At 47.4% G+C, this 18076-nt stretch overlaps 1 protein-coding gene across 3 annotated transcripts in view; it reads left to right on the top strand.

Annotated features, from left to right (window-relative positions):
• Positions 1-18076, top strand: part of GMDS (GDP-mannose 4,6-dehydratase) — a 614085-nt gene that overhangs the window by 595457 nt on the left and 552 nt on the right. For 2 of the 3 annotated variants that reach the window (XM_045089644.1, XM_045089647.1), the window contains 2 exons: positions 14209-14334; positions 17799-17867. In XM_045089644.1, the coding sequence (XP_044945579.1) occupies positions 14209-14334; positions 17799-17867 (195 nt within the window). The remainder of the gene's footprint in view (positions 1-14208; positions 14335-17798; positions 17868-18076) is intronic. The other variant, XM_004753606.2, reaches the window with a different exon arrangement.

Below are 18076 nucleotides of genomic sequence, written 5' to 3'. Positions count from 1 at the left end.
TGACATATATACAGTATTAAACAGAAGGTTGGCCAATATTGAAAAGCCTCTACTGTAAGTGGCTCCTTGAGAAGGAAAGGAGAGAGAAGAGTGTAGCAGAGAGAGAAACCATTCGGGAGAAATGAGCTGGGAGCACCAGGCCCCCGAAGCGTGATGCTCTGAGTCTTCAGACCTGAGCTCATGTGCCAGGATGGCTAATGCGTCTGTTCCTCCTCTCCCCTCTGTGCCTCCTTTGCATACTGCGCCCTTGCCAGGGCTCCAGTCAGAGGGATGGTGGTGCAAGAAGCACTGAGTCACCCGATAAAGATCAAAGTGGCCGTTCAGGTTCTGCCACAGGCTCGAGTCAGGCACGGCTGTGAGCTGCCCTGACCATGGGGGAAGTGTCTCCCTCCTCTGAGAGGGAGAAGGTAAATCTTCTCTCCTAAAAGACCTCCTCTGTTCCATAACCCTGCGGCACCATCTGTGTGCTATTAATTGGCCTCCATTTATTTTTGCTAACTTGGTGACAGTGACTTAGGTTATCCCACAGAATCTTACAGTATTGGGTCTCACTCTACTCTTCCAGAAACTCCAGGGTGCCTACATGTAGAAGAGGACCCGAGTGAGCGAGGGATTCCTCTTGGGCTCTGGGCTTTGGAACTCCTCACAGAGTCTGTGTGTGCTGCTCTGGCCTCCATCCCTTTCCCCAGATGCCCCAAAATGACTCCAATCTGATCACCAGCCCCTCGGTGGTCAACAGGTTCCCCAAGTGGATCCCTGAAGCCACCCCTAGGCAGAGGGTCTGATGAGTACCCAGATGAAGAAATATATCCAGGGATCTTTTTGACAAAGTTATCGATCCTTACATCCTGGATTCATTGCCACATGTAACAGCTTACCTCACCCCACCTCGGGGGTTTCTGACCAGCCAGCTCCTATCACGACAGGGCCCTTAGTTTGAGCTGCTTCCCCCACTTGGACTGATGAATCTGGGTTGTCAGCCTAAGTCTCTCTGCCCCCAAGTCCCATGTGTTTTCACAGGGGTACGGTTTAAATAAATGAGGACAAGCAAGACAATGACAGGCTATGGGGAACTAACAGTCTGATGAGGTGTCGGCGGCGGAGTGCCGGGCAGCCACTTTGGAGAACCAGCTCCAAGGCCTGGCATGGCCTCCAAGGCATCTGCTAGACGCCCTAGGCCCCGATGGAGCCTTCGTGTTACACACTGACAGTAGTCGCCATTTGTGGAGAGCCCGCCCAGCATCAGGCACTGTTCTAAGCATTTGCGGTATCTCCGATCTTTATTACATGCAGATAGAATGTAACAGGTTTAAAATTATAAAACTGAGGCTTGGGGAGTGAGTGACAGTCAGTACTGGTATTCCGCTGAGGCCCAGCTCTGCCCGTCATGCTAAACTAGCCCTCCCGACTGTGAACCTGGGGTCCACAGCCAGCACGAGGGGGGAATTCCACACCACGCTGCCCCAGCCATCCCAACCTGCAAGTCACAGAAGGTTCTGTAACCCCCTTGTGCACTTCAGCTCCTGATCTGACACCTACACTGTCTTTACCTTTGCCCTTTGCTGTCCTCCGTCCCACTCATGGTTCACGATCCAGCTCAGGGAGCATTTACTCTGAAAAGATCTCTGAGAGCCTTGGTCCCTGAAGGGCTGCGGTCCCCTCTTCTGGCCCTTTGTGAGGGTAGCTCTTCCTGGTTCCAAAGGAACCATGTTAAGACGAGTCCTCCCATTACTGATTTATGCAGGTGCCTCAGGGACAGGCTTACCCCAGGGCACATTTAAGGCCACCACAATGCTCATTCTCCTCCCCTTTCTTGTCCCTCTTCAGGTCTCAACCCTGTGCCTCCTCTCTGTACTCATGTGGCTTCCCCTCTGTTCACATGCTCTGGCCCACTCTGTGCTGTGGCACGAACCAGATGATACGCCACGAATTCGCTAGTCTCTTACTACAGGATCTTGAGCCACTCAAAGGCCAGGTGATTATGGCTACTGAGTGTGTGGATGGCTGAATGTTGCCAGAATTATGTAAAAAAAAAAAAAAATAGGCCAAAATATGCTTTTCAAATAGTAAAGCACTACACAGCTATTGTTTTGTGATAAATATTACTGTTGTTACTATCATCATGATGGTGATAATTAGGCATCTCCCTCTTTCTGAGCTCTCACTGTCCAAACTCCAGAACTAAGTCCATCTGGATAAAGTCTTTAGATACACGTGTTCTCCAGACCCACTCCAGTAGCGATCTCTTTCACTACCCAGACCCTGAAACAGAAAAGGTATGCACCCTGAGGACTAGTTGTATTTCTGTTAGTCACGGTCATGGTGGTGGCATAAGTAAGACCAGACAACTCTTGTGAATTCTATGAGTTGAAGTCTTTTTTTAGAAAAGGGTATTCCGAGGGGGCCAGATCTGAGCAAAGTCCATTTGGAAGTTTCCCAAACTCACAGAACTCCCATGTCAGGTGTCCCTCACTGTTGCTTGTGGTCCTAGAAAGCCAACAGTACCTAGAAGATTCCACCCCAAAGCCTGGTTCTGCTGAGGAACGTCTATGAGAATCTCACAGCCCAGTAGTGGCAGGGGGGCAGGGGGGGACAGATTGAAAAGAATCCTTCCACAGGCAAATTGCCCTCTGGTCTATGTTTCAGCTGCTTACAAAGTCCATGATCATGACCATTCCTTATGGTGCTTAATTAGCTGAGAGTTGTGTTTTCTAGATGACATTAACCATAGGAACCAAAACAGAATACTTTATCTTCAACCCTCTTATAAAACCTTCCACCACCACCCCCCACTGAAGAAGAACAATGAATTCACTTTTGCTGTAAACTCCACGGCTGCATTAAACTCCTTCACAGGGTGCCATTGAGAGCCATGTGCTTATGGCAAAGTGGTATCTGCTGGTATGCCCCCTTTTTGTTCTGACTTGGGTTTCCACTTCTGTTACCTGCTCTTTGTACAACCTACACAGGCAGTCTAACCAGCAGTTTCAGTATTTCTGGACCTCGATGGAGGGCAAGGATAGTCCCCTTCTGTTATGTCTTCAACAAGTTCTCCAGGGTGGGACTTTGTCCCCATCAAGGGCATCTGCTCGATGGGAATGCATGACTTGACAGATTGTTGTACACATCAGCTGTCAGCCCACTTACTAAATGGAGAAGAAGGGAGGGAGTTTAGAGAAATGGGCTAATTACCTGGGCTGGAGTCTGAGAGACTGGGCTTTGGATCCAGGCTCTACCATGAATGGACACTGGGCACGTCATTTCGCCTGCCAGAGCCTCCCTTCCCTTGTGGGGCACACAGGACTGCTAGAAGGTTTAACAGTGTGAGGTATGTAAAGTGCTTCTTGGTGCATAGCTCAGACAAGGGGCCCAATAAACAGATGCTTTTACTGCCGGCTCAGAGATCTCCCCAAGTCTCCCACCCCAAAGCTAGTCATGGGCACAGAGCCATTCTGAGTGAACAGCAGCCAGAGGCCCTCCACAGCTGAGTCCCAAAGGGCCAGGGCTGGGGAGTGGGGGCAGCCCCCGACCCACTGAAGAGGGCACCTCACGTAGGAGCCCCCTGAGCAGAGGCTTCCTGACCTGGTGGCACTCCATACGGCAGGCCATCTGGTGATGAGCTTCATCGGTGGGAAGTATATCCCCCACTTTCACCGTATTTATTTACTGTGCGAGCGCCGCAGTGACACGCACGGCTCTGGGCAATAAGATACTGCCAGTATGTGTTTTACAGCCACAAGAGAGCTGAAACACTCAGTCTGGCAGGCTCTGTAGGAGGCTCCCCAAATGTCCAGGGATGCTTATCTGGGGAGTGTTTGAAGCCCTAGTTCCCTCTGGGCCTCAGGTGCAGCACACCACTACCCAAAATCCTGCCTCCCTCCTCGGGTCACTTGCCTCTGAACCAGTACCCTCTGCGTGGAGCCTTCCAGCTCTGTGGGCACAGCATCCGTGGGCAGAGGTGCAACTGGGCTGCAGAGGCCTCTGCCATCTGACTGTGCACTGAGTCACCAGCTCCCCCACTGCCTGGCTATACCTGGAACCGTGCTGAGGTTAAGCCAGACCAAGGCCTGCTAGAGCAGAACTCGAGAGCCACTGCTTCTGCTGCAGCCTCTGCGAGACAATGAGCCGTCGTTAGGCAAGGAGATGCCACACAGGATCCCTAAAGGTTGATGTAAGGAACGCAGCCCTGTGCAGGCACCAGCTATGCTAGCCCAGTAGCAAGCAGGGCCTTAGAAGGGACCTTGAAAATTCTTCCAGTCCCTCCCTTCCCTCATTGACAGATGAGGAAAGCTCAAGTGAAAGAACTCAGGTGACCGGACCAGAGCTAGGCCTCACCCCTGTGCTAGCTCCCACATCATCCTGGTTCCTATACAAAATCCTGGGACAATCAGGTTTGGGCAGGCCTTTCCAGTTCAGAAATCAAACTGAAGGAATTGACAGTGGTGGCGGTGAGGGCCGGGTGATGCGGCAGTAGGAAGCCCATTCTCAGGTGGATAGTGTGGGGGCGCGGGCTCTGAGCTCCTCCAAACTGGGGGCTCCTCCCTCCACCAAGCACCAACCTTCTGGGAACCTTCATGGGGCTCTGCGTAATGATGTTGAGTCTTTGATCCTATGAAGTCTCCGTACAACACAATTGAGGTGTCGCAGTAAAACAAAGTGAACATAACTTTGAACTGTGTCCCAGTCTTCATTTTTGCCAGACTTTCAACCCTGACTAGGCCCTTGTCAGTCCTAGCCCAATCTTTAGAACACCTCTCTTCCCCAAGGCTCAGGAATCCCAGGACCTTCTGTGTTGATGTCAATCTGCAAAGATAGGCCTACCTTCTATGCCAGTGAGCTTTTATAGACTTGATGTGGCCAGAATTCTAGAACCATCCAGTACTCTATCTTTGTCCCTCTTTCCTATGTTTATTTGCAGAGTACATCATGCACACCAAAGAAAATGAGGTTCCTGATTGGTGCTTTTGTCAACTTACTGAGCAGGAGAAACAGCACAGAGATGTAAACATTCCTGGGAACAATTTCTTGTGGTCTGAGGAATTCACCCCTTGATTTTGGAGTGTGTCATCTCTATCATCACTTATTAGCTCCCTTAGATATTAAGAATGACACCACAGGGGACACTGCTCTGGAAATACTACATAGGAAAAAGTTCTGACTGCAGAGTTGTGTCCTGAAGGTGGTCTTAGGAAAGGGGAGAAGAGCAAGTCAACAGAAGCAGCAGAGGAAGCAGCAGCATTTGACATTGCTACCATGGCTGCAGGTTTGGTAAAAGAGTAGGATCTTGATATTTCCATAACCGAGAATTCCTCACATCTGGATAGAGCTGTTATTCCCAGAGCATTTTCACATACACTCTGGTGTTATTTTAGGCAAGCTGGCAGAGTGCGAACCAAACTCTTGTTTTATCTGTGGACATGAAAGCCCTGCTCCGCTGTGGGCAGCCATGCAGCTCAGACGCGGGGCTTTGTCATGAAGGCTGCTCAGACTGCAAACAGGGCACCTGCCAAGGGTTACTGTGCAGAATGTCACACTTGGAGCCCCCACCAAAGCTTTCATCAAAGTCAACCTGATTATTTTCCACTGCATTTTCCTGAAAGGATGTTATGATTTTCTAGATGTTTGGTGGCTGGCGATAAATCAGGCTTTTATGATGTCATGTGAAAGGCCACCTCTCGGACTTCCTCCTGCCACAAGCCACAGATTAAAAGCGGACCATGTCGGTGGGGCCTAGTGGACACAGGGTGGCTTAACCCTTTCCTTACACATCCTAAGGCACAGCTGAAGCTAGGCCCTAGCTAGGGGTCATGGAAGAAGGTGAGCTGCCTTCCCTCTCCTTCCTTTCACACGAACACAGCTGGGGCCTGTGGAAACCGAGCTCCTTTCTCCGAGTTAACCAGACTTCCTCAGCTGAGAGGCTTTGGCATCAAATCAAGATCCAAAACAAGACAGTGTGTTCCATGGAATGATATAAGAGAACACAGGTAATTTTACAAAAGTAATCTTTTCAAAGAGTCTCTGTTTCATAATCACGAAAATGAGGGCTTTCTTCAAAAGGAGATAAAATCTAATGCTGGTGTTGTGATAAAAAGTTACACTCATACTTTGCTGGTAGCATTTGTAAATTCATATAATGTCTTTGAAAGTGATGGAAAGGTCCCCATTCAAGCCAAAATCCTAGGAGTTCCCTATAAATCCTCTTTCCTCCAAATCCAGTCCTTCGGTGAGTCTTCTCTCTGCTCGCCTCACATGCTCCCCTCTCTCGAGGCCTCTCCTCCTGAGGCAGCCCCGCTCCGGCCTAGCCTGGAGCCTGTAAAAACATCCAGTAGGGCATGTGCCCCTAGGGCCTGAGGCTTCTAGTGGCTCAGAACACAATCCAAATCTGTATTGTGCGTAGCTGGCTGATAAAGGACTATGCATTTTATTTATTTTTTTCAAGATTTTATTTATTATTTGACACAGAGAGACACAGCAAGAGAGGGAACACAAGCAGGGGAAGTGGGAGAGGGAGAAGCAGGCTTCCCGCCAAGCGGGGAGCCTATGTAGGTCTGGATCCCAGGACCGTGGGATCATGACTTAAGGCACTTAAAGACTGAGCCACCCAGGTGCCCCAGGACTAAGCATTTTAAAGCAAAGCCAAGTTCTTTCTACGTAGATGAGTGAACCTTTATGTACTTAGACTTTGGTAAAAAATTGAAAATTCCAGCATGTTTCAGTGCTGTGTCCCATTCTCTTGAGAACGAGTGGAGAAAAAGAAGGTGCCTTCCAAAAAGGGGAATTGGTAGGGACAGTTTCAGTCTGACCAGGATTCTGCTCACACAGGAGGAAGTGAAGGGTGGGGCACCATCTTCGCCGCCCTCCGGAGCTCAAACGTGTCCTCCTTCGGCCAGAAGAGGTCTGGCCCTTCTACCGCACAGGAGGCCAGGCTCCTGCCCTCTGGCCCCGGGAAGTCCCCTGGGCCCTGTGTCCTACAGGGCCAGCTGGGCAGAGTCCTGACTCCTGACTGCAGTAGCCTGGACCTAATCCCTTCAAGAGTGGCCAGATGTTTCTAGGCTGGGTGGCACAAACACATTAAAGAGTGGCGGCTCTGTTAGGGAGGGAAAGGGGTTGGAGCATGCCCGGCAAAAGTCCCTTAGCCACCCTTTTAAACATTTAGCTAAATGTCCCAAGCTCACTTGGAAAAATTACATTGGCATCTGAAAATCAGACTTCTGAACTAGTTGAGTTAGCCAGCTATATGATTGTGGTCGACCAGATGCAGATACTAGAGAGTCAAGTCTTGCAAAAACATGGCTTTGCTGGGAGAGGCCTGGGCCCCATGGGAGGAATTACCCAGCAGGCCAGGCATGGTCTGGCCTTTTTTTTTTTTTTTTTTTACCCTCTCCAACTTCTTTTTGGGCTCTGATTCCCTTCATTCAATTTGTCCAGACTCAGTGGCCTTCTCTCTGCCCCTCAGACCAGGGGTGTTGCTCCCTACCGTCCATGTACCTGTGGTGTCCCCGGGAGACCCACCTACCTCAGGACTTAATGGGACTGGCTTTTTCTTGTCATTCAAATCTTGGATCACATGTCACCTATTGGGGAAGGCCTTCTCCAGCCAGCCTTCCCACTCTTTATCCAGCTGGCTTCCTCTTCAGTCTTCGTCGAACACTCTCAGTAGCGGACATGGTCTTACTCACATCTCCTGTACTCTGGACTGTCTACCCTGACTGGAACATAAGCTCATGGCAAGGGCCTTGTCTTGTCCACAGCTACGTCCCAGCTCTAATACTGTAAACATTTGGCAAGAAACAATCAAGAGCATATGAAACATTTATAATAATTAGGGAAAAGTAGAATACAAAATCCTGCATACTCTGGTTACAATTATTCAAAAAATGATCTAAAAATAGAAGTCGGATTACATGCAAGGTTGAAGTAACATGAAAGCATGAAAGAAACACTATAAGACAACCCACTTGAAAAAATTACATTTTTTTTTCTTTATTTATCTGACAGAGATCACAAGTAGGCAGAGAGGCAGGCAGAGAGAGAGGAGGAAGCAGGCTCCCTGCAGCGCAGAGAGCCCGATGCGGGGCTCGATCCCAGGACCCTGAGATCATGACCTGAGCCGAAGGCAGAGGCTTAACCCACTGAGCCACCCAGGTGCCCCGAAAAAATTACATTTTTGAGCCGCCTGGGTAGATCAGTCAGTTGAACATCAGACTCTTGATTTTGGCTCAGAGTCATGAGATTGAACGCTGCTTTCGCCTCTACACAGCACAGGGGCTGCTTGAGATTCTCTGTCCTTCTCCCTCTGCCCCTCCCCCAATGTGCTCTTAATTAATCAGATTTTTTTAAAAGATTTTATTTATTTATTTGACAGACAGAGATCACAAGCAGGCAGAGAGGCAGGCAGAGAGAGAAGAAGGGAAGCAGGCTCCCTGCTGAGCAGAGATTCCCGATTCGGGGCCTGATCCCAGGACCCTAGGATCATGACATTAGCCGAAGGCAGAGGTTTTAACCCACTGAGCCACCCAGGCGCCCTTAATCAAATCTTTCTTAAAAAGATTACATTTTCATCCATGATGTTACTATAAGAAATTAAAAGGATAGCTTTCCCTATACCTTAGTGATAAAAGCAACAATATTAGCCCTAACAGCGTTAAATAAATTAGAAATAGTACTAGCTACATTCCATATGTCATCTTGAATTCTCACAATCCTTCAAGATAGGTGATGCTTTCCCTATTTTACACCTGGTTTAAAATCTGAGGCTCAGAAACACTGAGAAACTTGCCCTCCAAGGTCACACAGCTATGGGGTTAAGCCATGATACCAAGCCAGGTTCTGTCCCTTGATATCTCTGTGTTGGTGGTGGTGCCAAAGAATCCTTTGTTCATGAGACCTAAGTTATATACAGTGACATGCACTTCACTATATATTTTGGTCCACTTTGACAAATAGATGCACTCATGTTTGCTCTGCTCCTATCATACAGAGAAGATCACCCACGAGTTTCTTCCCACACCTTCCCTGTTGCTCCTCTTTCCCCTGTAACCACTATCTAATATCTATCACCATCGATTAGCATGCTGATACCGGAATGTCATATGCATTGAATCATACTGTATCGACTCTTCTCCATTCATCTCTTTCATCTAGCTCTGGAGTAGGTTGATATTTCCATATGTTGATACAGTATTTATTCTTTAGAGACCTTTGTGCCACTCAATTAATGCAGCATAAAGTATATTGCTCATGGTACTTTTAGGGAGAGTTTGTCCTACTGAGCATTGTGAGTGCTGGACTAAGAATCAGAAATCCTGGCTTTTTGTCCAGAACCCTACCACTAGATGGCTTTGTGACATTAAATCAAGTTATTTGTTTAAATGTCTCTATACACATGTTCAGATACAGGATTCTGTTCCTCTTATACATAAGAAAGACTGCCAGGTTACATATGCAGCAGCCTAGTAAGCTCTCTACTAACCATGATAATAGGAAACCAAACGAATGGATAGATAAAAATCATAGAAGGGTAAATAAAATATCTGTCTTAATACACTTTTTTCCCCTGATGTCTCTCAAAACCCTTACTAACAAAGGTCCTCGTAGTTGTCTTAATTTCTCCTCAAATATGAAAGTCCTCAGAGAAACAAGGGAAAAACAAGAATTTGGATGTAAGTGAGCTGCCTGGTTAGTCCTAGAGTTTCTTAACAAGTTACTGAGGGAATGACTGTTGGAAGGAATCTAGGGGTGTACATTTGAATGACTCTGTCATATAATTTTTATTTTGGTTGGGAGAAGGATGAATGGATGGATGGATGGATGAATTGAAAGAGGGAAGGAAAGATTACTGAAGGGAGTTTCTTGAATGTGAGTGGTGTGTGGTACAATATAAATTGAGAAAAACCCCAAAGGAAAAAAATCTATATTATGGAGGCATTCGTATTACTGGCCATATTCTTTGGCACTATTATTCAGAGGGAAGGCAGAGCCCTTTCTATGGGGTGGGGCGTATTTCCTATTACACTAAAAGGCAACAAGCTGATGGAAAATCACCTTCCCCTGGTGCCATCAGGGGTCTCCTGTGGCCCTAGTCGGCCTTCCTCGAGTGGCAAGGTGTCTCCTAGCCACAGGCAGGCTGAAGATAAGCTGTGGGACAGAGCTGGGCTTTAATCCCCACTGATACTTGGTATGGTGCTTTCATCGCTAGCAAACAGCCACCTGAAACAGATATAGGATCTCTTGAGTTGCATTTTGAATGTGATTGTCTGGAGATTTAATTAGCTGATGTGTGTAAAGTGCTTTGAGGGTAAAAAGTACTAAATGGCAAAAGCAAGGCCGCCTGCTTCTCGTGCTCCAGAGTGCCACTTGCCAATTAGGTCACCACAGTCTTTAATCGGTCCGCTTAAAGGTGCTTTATCTCCTTTCCTCGGGGTTTGTGTCACCTCCTACCAGCATGGGTAAATCTTCACACCCAAGATCCAGTTATTAAGAGCAACCAGTAATTTCCAGCGAAGATGGTGCTGGCTTTGAAGCCTGGAATGCTGAGGTCACTAACAATCTTATCTCCCTTTCATTAAGCGGCTCTGCATCACAACTGTGAGTCAGCCCCCCCCCCACCCCACCCCCATCAGCTGCTTAGAGTGAAGATCAGTGAAGAAATCAGAACCAAGAGGGCTCCAGTTACAGTACTTAATCTAGCTTTCCCTAGCTTGATACTCCTGTAAGCACTGGGGATCAAGACATAAAGTTAACAGCAACAGCAAAAATTAACTCTGAGATTACAAGTATAGGTGCAGAAGAGATACAAAAAGCCATAGGGCCTCATCAATGTGTGTGAGGCAAGACTGCATTCCCCAAATCGTACCGCTGGTTTTATTTAAAGCAACCGACTCATGAGTAGACAGCTCCCCCACAGCTATAAGGCACAGCTTCTAAAAAATGCTTTCCTTTGCTCAGCTCACTCAAAGCCTGACGGAACAGGACAGGCCGCACAGGCCCCCGGTGCCGGAGGGTGCAGATGGCCAGACAGTCGTTGGGACCGTGCTGAAAGGGCACCCTGCTCCCCTCCTGCGGCAGGAGAAGCTTGGCCTCAGCGTGGCATGAACTGTATGGAGCTGTGTGTCTGTTCCATGAAGGACAGAGGACCACTGTCCTCGTCTCTACATGTCTCAAGCATGTCTGCCTTAAGGGACTTCCTCCACAGCATTTTTTAAAACTATTTAAAAGGAAATTGGTGTGTTTAAGTCCTGTATTTCCTGCACACGATTGTGTTGTCAGTGTGTCTTCTAGAACCCTTTTTGCCTAATGACATTTCTCTTTTTATGCTAACCATATTTTTAGAGTACACGTAGAAAAGACGTGTCTATATGTCGGCTGCACTATGAATGCCATTAGTTGGATTCTCCCTTAATACAGTGAATACTTTCTTTTACCACCTTAGGCCGTACTGACATACAAGTGGACACCAAAGGAAGACAATGTTCTCATTTACTTTCCACGAGAGCTCTGCCATGCTCGGTACGCTTTTCCAGTAGTGTCTGGGACATACCCATGGACAGATCTATTTCTTTCCCTTGTTTAGTAGCTCCTGATAGCTCCTGATTCCGAATGACAAATGCTATCCATTGAAACTAAGTGGCCCCCAACCCAGAAAAATGGGATCAATGAGGGGTCACAGGATCCTAGAGACGCCCTCAGGCACCAAGCAGGAGGTCACTGAAGTATACAGCCTGAGCCCTAAGTAACAGGCAGGGCTCACATGCCAGGCCACCAGTGGGGGTGACAGCGGTCATGATGTGAGGGCTCTGCCAGGCTTTCAGTCTAGGGTACATATGTGTCACCCTGTGCCAAGTGCCTCCCAGCAGCCTCCACCCGGGTAACTGAGGACAGGGACACAATGCAGGGCCTGCTCACACTGTTTTGCTCCCTTTGCCACTTTATCTCTACTGTCAGTACGCCTGTCGGAGCCGGTGCTGACTGACTCAATTTCCCTGAGGTTGAGCCCGAGCATTGTTTGGGGTCTGACGGCATTCTGTCAGCCCCTGCTGATGGACAGTCCCACTGAGTCCAGCTTCCTGAGCAGACGAGACAGCCTGCTGTTTTCTTCTTGTCTCTTATCACCCCTTGTCATTAAAGGAGAGGCCTGGCTTCAACTTCAATTTGTGCTGATATACAGCAGTAAAAGGGAAGAGAGGGGGAAACGTTTGTTACCGTTATTAAGGCCGTTGCCTTTCTTACTGCTGCGAGATTCATTCCCTGTCCGGAAGGGTTTCAATCAAATGATATATTTGTGAGCACGTAAGAGTTTAAACTGCCTGGTAAGAGACATACTATATTGCGAACTTTCTGGGGGAACTCTTTGGTTTCTTTTTTTCCCCCCATTCTTACCGACTCCCAGCTGCTCGTCTTGAATCTTAACTGGGATATTCTGTGCAACTTTAAAGCTTTTTCCATTTTACTGAAGTTTGTTTTGTTTTGTTTTGCTTTTAGTATTTCTTTCTAAAAAGAAGCCTTTCCCCCAAGAGTAAAGTTTTCCTGCTCACTCCACATTAGCATAAAGTTAGATCAAGAACCAAATTTGTTTCATTCTTTTATTCCCTTGGAACCTGAGCTATTCCTCAATTTTGCTTTTTTTTTTTTTTTTTTTTTTTGAAAAGTAGAAGGAAAGAAATGAATACCCAGTGTTACTCACATTTCCATATTTTAAATTCTTGAAGACGTCTAACCAGGGCTTTCACCCGTCTTAGTTTTCCTTATTAACATCCCCTGTCCATACATCTTCTCCTTATTTATAGCACTCAAGAGTCAGTTTATTTCAATATGCACATTAGAAATTTAACAACATCCTGCCAAAAGAGCTCACACTTTCAAAATGTTTCTCCACCTAAACAGATGTCCTTTGCAAACCTTACAGCTGACCTGTTGAGAAACATGGTATCCAACACATAATTTGAAATAAATATTAAAATTTTCCCAATGCAACCACAGTGAAAAGGGGGAGAGAAAGAACATGACTCTGTGAACTTTGAAAAATTATCCTGTGTGATCAATCTATTTAATAGCATTCCCCACAGAGATTTTAGGGAAGATGGGTGGGTGTTAAAGGCATTTAATGTGTTAAATAATGATCAAAATTAAAAAAAGATTGCGGGGAGTGAGAGGAAAGAAAACTAAGCAGTGTAATTTAAAGATGTGTTGTTATCTTGATCAAGATTTTTAAAAAGGCACCCAGGAGATTTGAGGAAAGGGAACTATAGTTATAGTAGAAGATAATGGCACAGCATGGTCTCTACTTTTCTGGATTTTATGTTAACTACTGTGGGCTCAGGAACTGGCTTAATGACTTTTCCAGGATTTGGTCTGGCCCTTTATCAGTTCACTATAACAAGAACATAAGCCAGGAAAGCCTGAAAAATTGCTGCAGCAAAACATGCCCTCCTACCGTGCTGCTGTTTGCAACTCGGACCATTGGCATTGGGCCTGTCGGGTTTATGCCTAGACAGAGCCACTGTCAGAGGACAGCTCCGAAAGGTCTGACGAGTCAACGGTAGTCAGGGAGTCCGAGAAAAATTAAGGGGGCTCCAGGCATCTGGACATGCACGTTCTCTTTGCTCATGCTGTTTTGCTGCTGTAAAATGCTCAGCTAAACCTAATTGAATTTGACAATAATAAATCACATGTTGAAACTGTATAGCTCACCTAAGGAATAGCAATGGAAACAGTGAAGACACCAGAAGCCAGAGTTCAGGAAATGTCATATTCACATAGAAATGCTTTAAATTTTTCCCAGAGCTTTATTGTCTCTTTTTTAAAAGAAAAGTTCCAGACCACCCAGTGCACAAAGTCCATTTTGGAAACTTAACATAAAATCTTCTCTTTAATCAGTTCTTGCTCCTGTTGTCACACTATGACTTCGAGCCTATAAATAAAGAAGGAACTGAACTGTCAAAAAAAGAAGAAAAGAACAAAATAGATGAATCATTCTTCTCTCTCGTCCTCGGGAGCTGATCACGCCCTAGTGGAAAGGGTTTGTGAAATGTAAAAGGAAACTATATTGTGACCTTATCTGCCCCCCTCCATTGCTCCACACAGTCCTGTGAGCCGAGCAGTTAATTCCTGATGTCCTTGTAAGAATCTAGCTTCCACAGTCCCTTTTCTCTTCATGCTGGCGGAAGCTTTATTTAAAGAAGTGTTCCTATGTCCGTGCTGTCATTCCAGAGTCCTGTGTACTCCCGTGCCACACTTTCCCCACACCACCCTGGAAGTTCGTCGGTCCTGTGTCCCCAAACCCTGCAGCCTGAACAATTTACTGTCTCTTTCCTCGAAAGGACACGACAGAAAGAAGTAAGAAAGTCCTTCAGGAGAAGCAAAGTGTAAAATAAGCGGGGATGTCCCTAATCTTTCCCTTGAAGTTGACTGGAGCACAGGCACACGGACTAGTCTCGATGTTAGCTCAGTAGCAGCTGGCGTAGAGAGCTGCTGCTTTGTTTTGATGGAACCTCATCCTTTTCCTTCACAAGGTCTCTTGGTCTAATTAAATTTCAGGGAGACAGAGCCTTGGCAGAAGGTTAAAGTAAGCTGCTAGACTGGAATGTAGGAGTTGGGCTCAAAACTAAATTGGGAAGTTTAACTGGGTGCGTCTCTGGTTTCAATGAAATACTTTTACAGTGTATGGTAGCAAGGTCTGTTTCGAAGCTTTTGAAAACCATTTTTCTTTTTCCTTAATTGTAGTTCCCTAGTTGTTTTTATATTATGAGCTACTTGTAGAAAAATACAGGAAACATAATTACAATACAAAGCTCCCTTTCCCAAGCCTACTGAGATCACTTGAAGCCAAACTGGGTTTTAGGGTTTTGCTAACTGTAAGTTCAGAGCCATGAATTGCATCCTATGCAATGCTGGTTGATTTACAGCAAGTGTTGTGTGATTAAACAATAACCATGTTTCTTTGAGCTGTGCAACTGCTATGGAATTGGGGGAGGGCTGTGTTGCTTCATGATGCCACATTGCACAGCTCTTCGGGGAAGAAGAATGAGTATCTCTGTGTGACTCTTATAGTAAAATAGAGAAGTATTGTGGAAGTATATACAACTTTATTTAGGGAAAGGAAAGAGAAGTAAATGAATTTGTTTTTCCACTTCTATATCCAGCTCCATGCAAAGTTAATTGCTACTTATTAATTTTTGTATCCTACTTTTCCTGAAGAACCTGCATATGGACTGTTTGGAGCAGCAGAAATAACTTGTTTTACTATTATTAACACCCTGGAGAGGAAATCAATACTTCAGTGTATTGTGAAATGCAAAGCCTTTGGGAGTTTGATTTATTCAAGCCTAAAAAGTAATGATGGATGATGGAGAATGAGGGCCATTGACTGTACTCTCCTAGGGAATGACTCCAAGCATACAGTACAGGAGCCCCCCTCGATTCGAGGTGGGTCCATCCCAAGCCCCACCTCCAGTGGATGTCTGAAACTAGGATAGCACCCAACCCTATATACACTATGTCTCTTCCTATACTACATGCCTGTGATAAAGTTTAATTCATAAATTGGGCACATAAGAGATGAACAACAATGACTAATAATAAAATGGAACAATTATAACCGTATGCCATAATAAAAGTTATGTGAAATTAAGAGTCACTTATGGTTTGTCTCCCTCCCAATCCCATCTTGTTTCATTTATTCTTCTACCCACTTAAGCCTCCATGTTGCATCACCACTTCCTCATTGGTGTCGCTCTCTCAAAATACCTTACTATACTGTACTTACCCTTTTTCTTGTGGTGATGTGAGATGACAAAATACCTAGTCACGAGAGGGAGGGAGGTGCGTGAGGCAGGCATAGGGTTAGACTACTGCTGACCTTCTGACTGGTTGCCTGCTCCGAACCCAGCTGAGCGTGGGTAACTGGAACCTCAGGAAGTGACAGTGAGAAGAAGGCAGGACTACTGTTCCTTCAGAAGTAGCACCCAGACACCCTTTGATATGGAAGTCTTAGCAGTGAAGGTGGGCACCCGGGTCCTGCCCAGCCCCTGGTGGCCTTTCCCAGCATAAATGCCGTATGCCTGCCACCTTTCAGGGAATCCGAAGAAAATCCCTGGGGCAGGCTTCGTTGTAGTTTCATTATCTGTTCCTTTCGCTCGATGTCACCGGTTTTAGGTCATTCCTTAATATGGTGTGTAACTAGAATAGCTTCTCGATGGGGTACTTGGGCTGGCTGTCCTACTGCCTTCACATCCTTCCGTTGTAAGGACTCAGCTTGTGTACTATTTGATGAATACATTCCTACAGGGAAAAGCTAAATGTTTATCTCACCCCCCCCAAATGGTCGGCTTCAAAGTTATGTGTCTTTCCTTTTTTTCCTTCCTTTCTTCTTTCCTTCCTCCCTCTCTCCCTCCTTTCCTCCCTCCCTTTCTTTTTTTCAAGTCATCCTGAAATTCTCATCCCAATTTTCTTCTAAATCAGTCTTCAGCGACCTGTAATAAGAAATGGGTGAGTGAGGGCTGAGGTGCAGGATTAATGTTCTCCTGTAGCTTTTCTTTTAGACAGTTTCCTTCTTAAGGAAGTCTCTGAAATGGATGGAAACTCTCCTAAAAGCGGTTCCATGCCTGCCCAGCTGAGCAGGGCAGACTCTACCTGAGTCATTGGCTATACACACACACACACATATATATATATATACACATACATACATACATATACATACATACATATAGACAAAGGCCCTGTCAGATAGGATGAGAAAGTCAAGGATCAAGCAAATGACAGCTTGAGCTTCCTGAACAGGAGCTGGAGGTTCGTTTAAAAATTAACTTGATCTTCCATCAGAGTAGTTAGGGAACACTGGGCAGAAGACTGAGTGCTACGGAGCTGAAGAAGCCGCAGGGTGCTTGCTCTCTGGAGCCGTATTTTCAAACTGCTAGTTGCAACGGATTAGTGGATCTTGAGGTGAATGAAGTAAGTGGGCCGAGATCACTATTTTCTAAGGAAGGGGATAGAACAGAACAGAATGGAAAATACGGTGTATCTTGCCCCTGGACAGAAAGGGCGAGGATCCCTTTGTGAAGCGTCAGTTTCGTTTTATGCGCCTGTGCGTGTGCTGGACGGCAGTTGTGAACCGCCCGCGGGTCGGGGAAGCTCTAAGCCAAGCCCGGAAAGAACTGCTCTGCGGGCCCAGAGTTAGCCAGGGCTCCGTTAGGGGGCACCCAGCTCCCCGCCGCGGAGGGCCGGGTCAGCCAGCCCTGCGCGCCTGCCCGCTGCGGGCCGGCACCGCCGCGCCGCGGAGCCTGGGGGAGAGTCGGAGCTCAGCGGCGTCGGGCCCCCGGCCGCCCGCCCTGCCGTGGGAGAGGAACGCGGCGGCGGCGCGGCGCGCGGGGGCGACCGGGGGCGTCTGCTCATTTACTCCTCTCCTTGCCTGAGAAGTGCAGTAATTCGAAACAGTTCTCACAGTAGCGTCCCTGACAACTTAATGTTTAAAAAAAAAAAAAAAAAAAAGTCATTAAGCGTCCATGGGACGCGTCGGAGGGGAGGGGTGGACAGGAGGAGGTGGCTGTGAGCTGGGGACGGCACCGCTGTCACGATCCTCACGGGTCTGTGCGGCGCATTCTTAAACGCGACCTTCGCAAGATTTACGGCTGGGGAGCTGCACTGAGCGTGCCCGGCGGGGACCGAAAAGAGGGAAACGGGGAGACCTGTGCCTCAAGAGTTCGCCCACTGACAGCAGCGGGAGGGTGGGGGGCTCCCTGCGACTCGGGCCCCGGCCGCCCCCGACCCACATCAGCTTTATCTTTCCCTCCCCCCCGCAGGACTTTCTGCAAGGAGATTGCACCAAAGCGAAACAGAAGCTGAGCTGGAAACCCCGGGTCGCTTTTGATGTAAGTGCCTTTCTTTACGGGTGGTGGACTCCGCTGGCCCGCTCGCTGCCGGGCTGGGCCGAAGCGGGCCCAGCGGGAGGGGCGGCCCGCCCGGCGAGGCAGCGAGGCGCCCGGAGCAGCAGCGCTCCGAGCCCGCTTGGCGCCCGAGGTGCCCCAGGCCTGGAGGGCTAGAAAAGGGGGCGGGTGGAGGCGGGTAGGGTGGAGGGAGG

This window comes from Mustela putorius, unplaced genomic scaffold (genome assembly GCF_011764305.1).
Source record: "Mustela putorius furo isolate JIRA1106 unplaced genomic scaffold, ASM1176430v1.1 tig00000117_pilon_pilon_pilon, whole genome shotgun sequence".
NCBI classification, from domain to species: Eukaryota; Metazoa; Chordata; class Mammalia; order Carnivora; family Mustelidae; genus Mustela; species Mustela putorius.
This window is presented reverse-complemented; position numbering and strand designations above follow the sequence as displayed.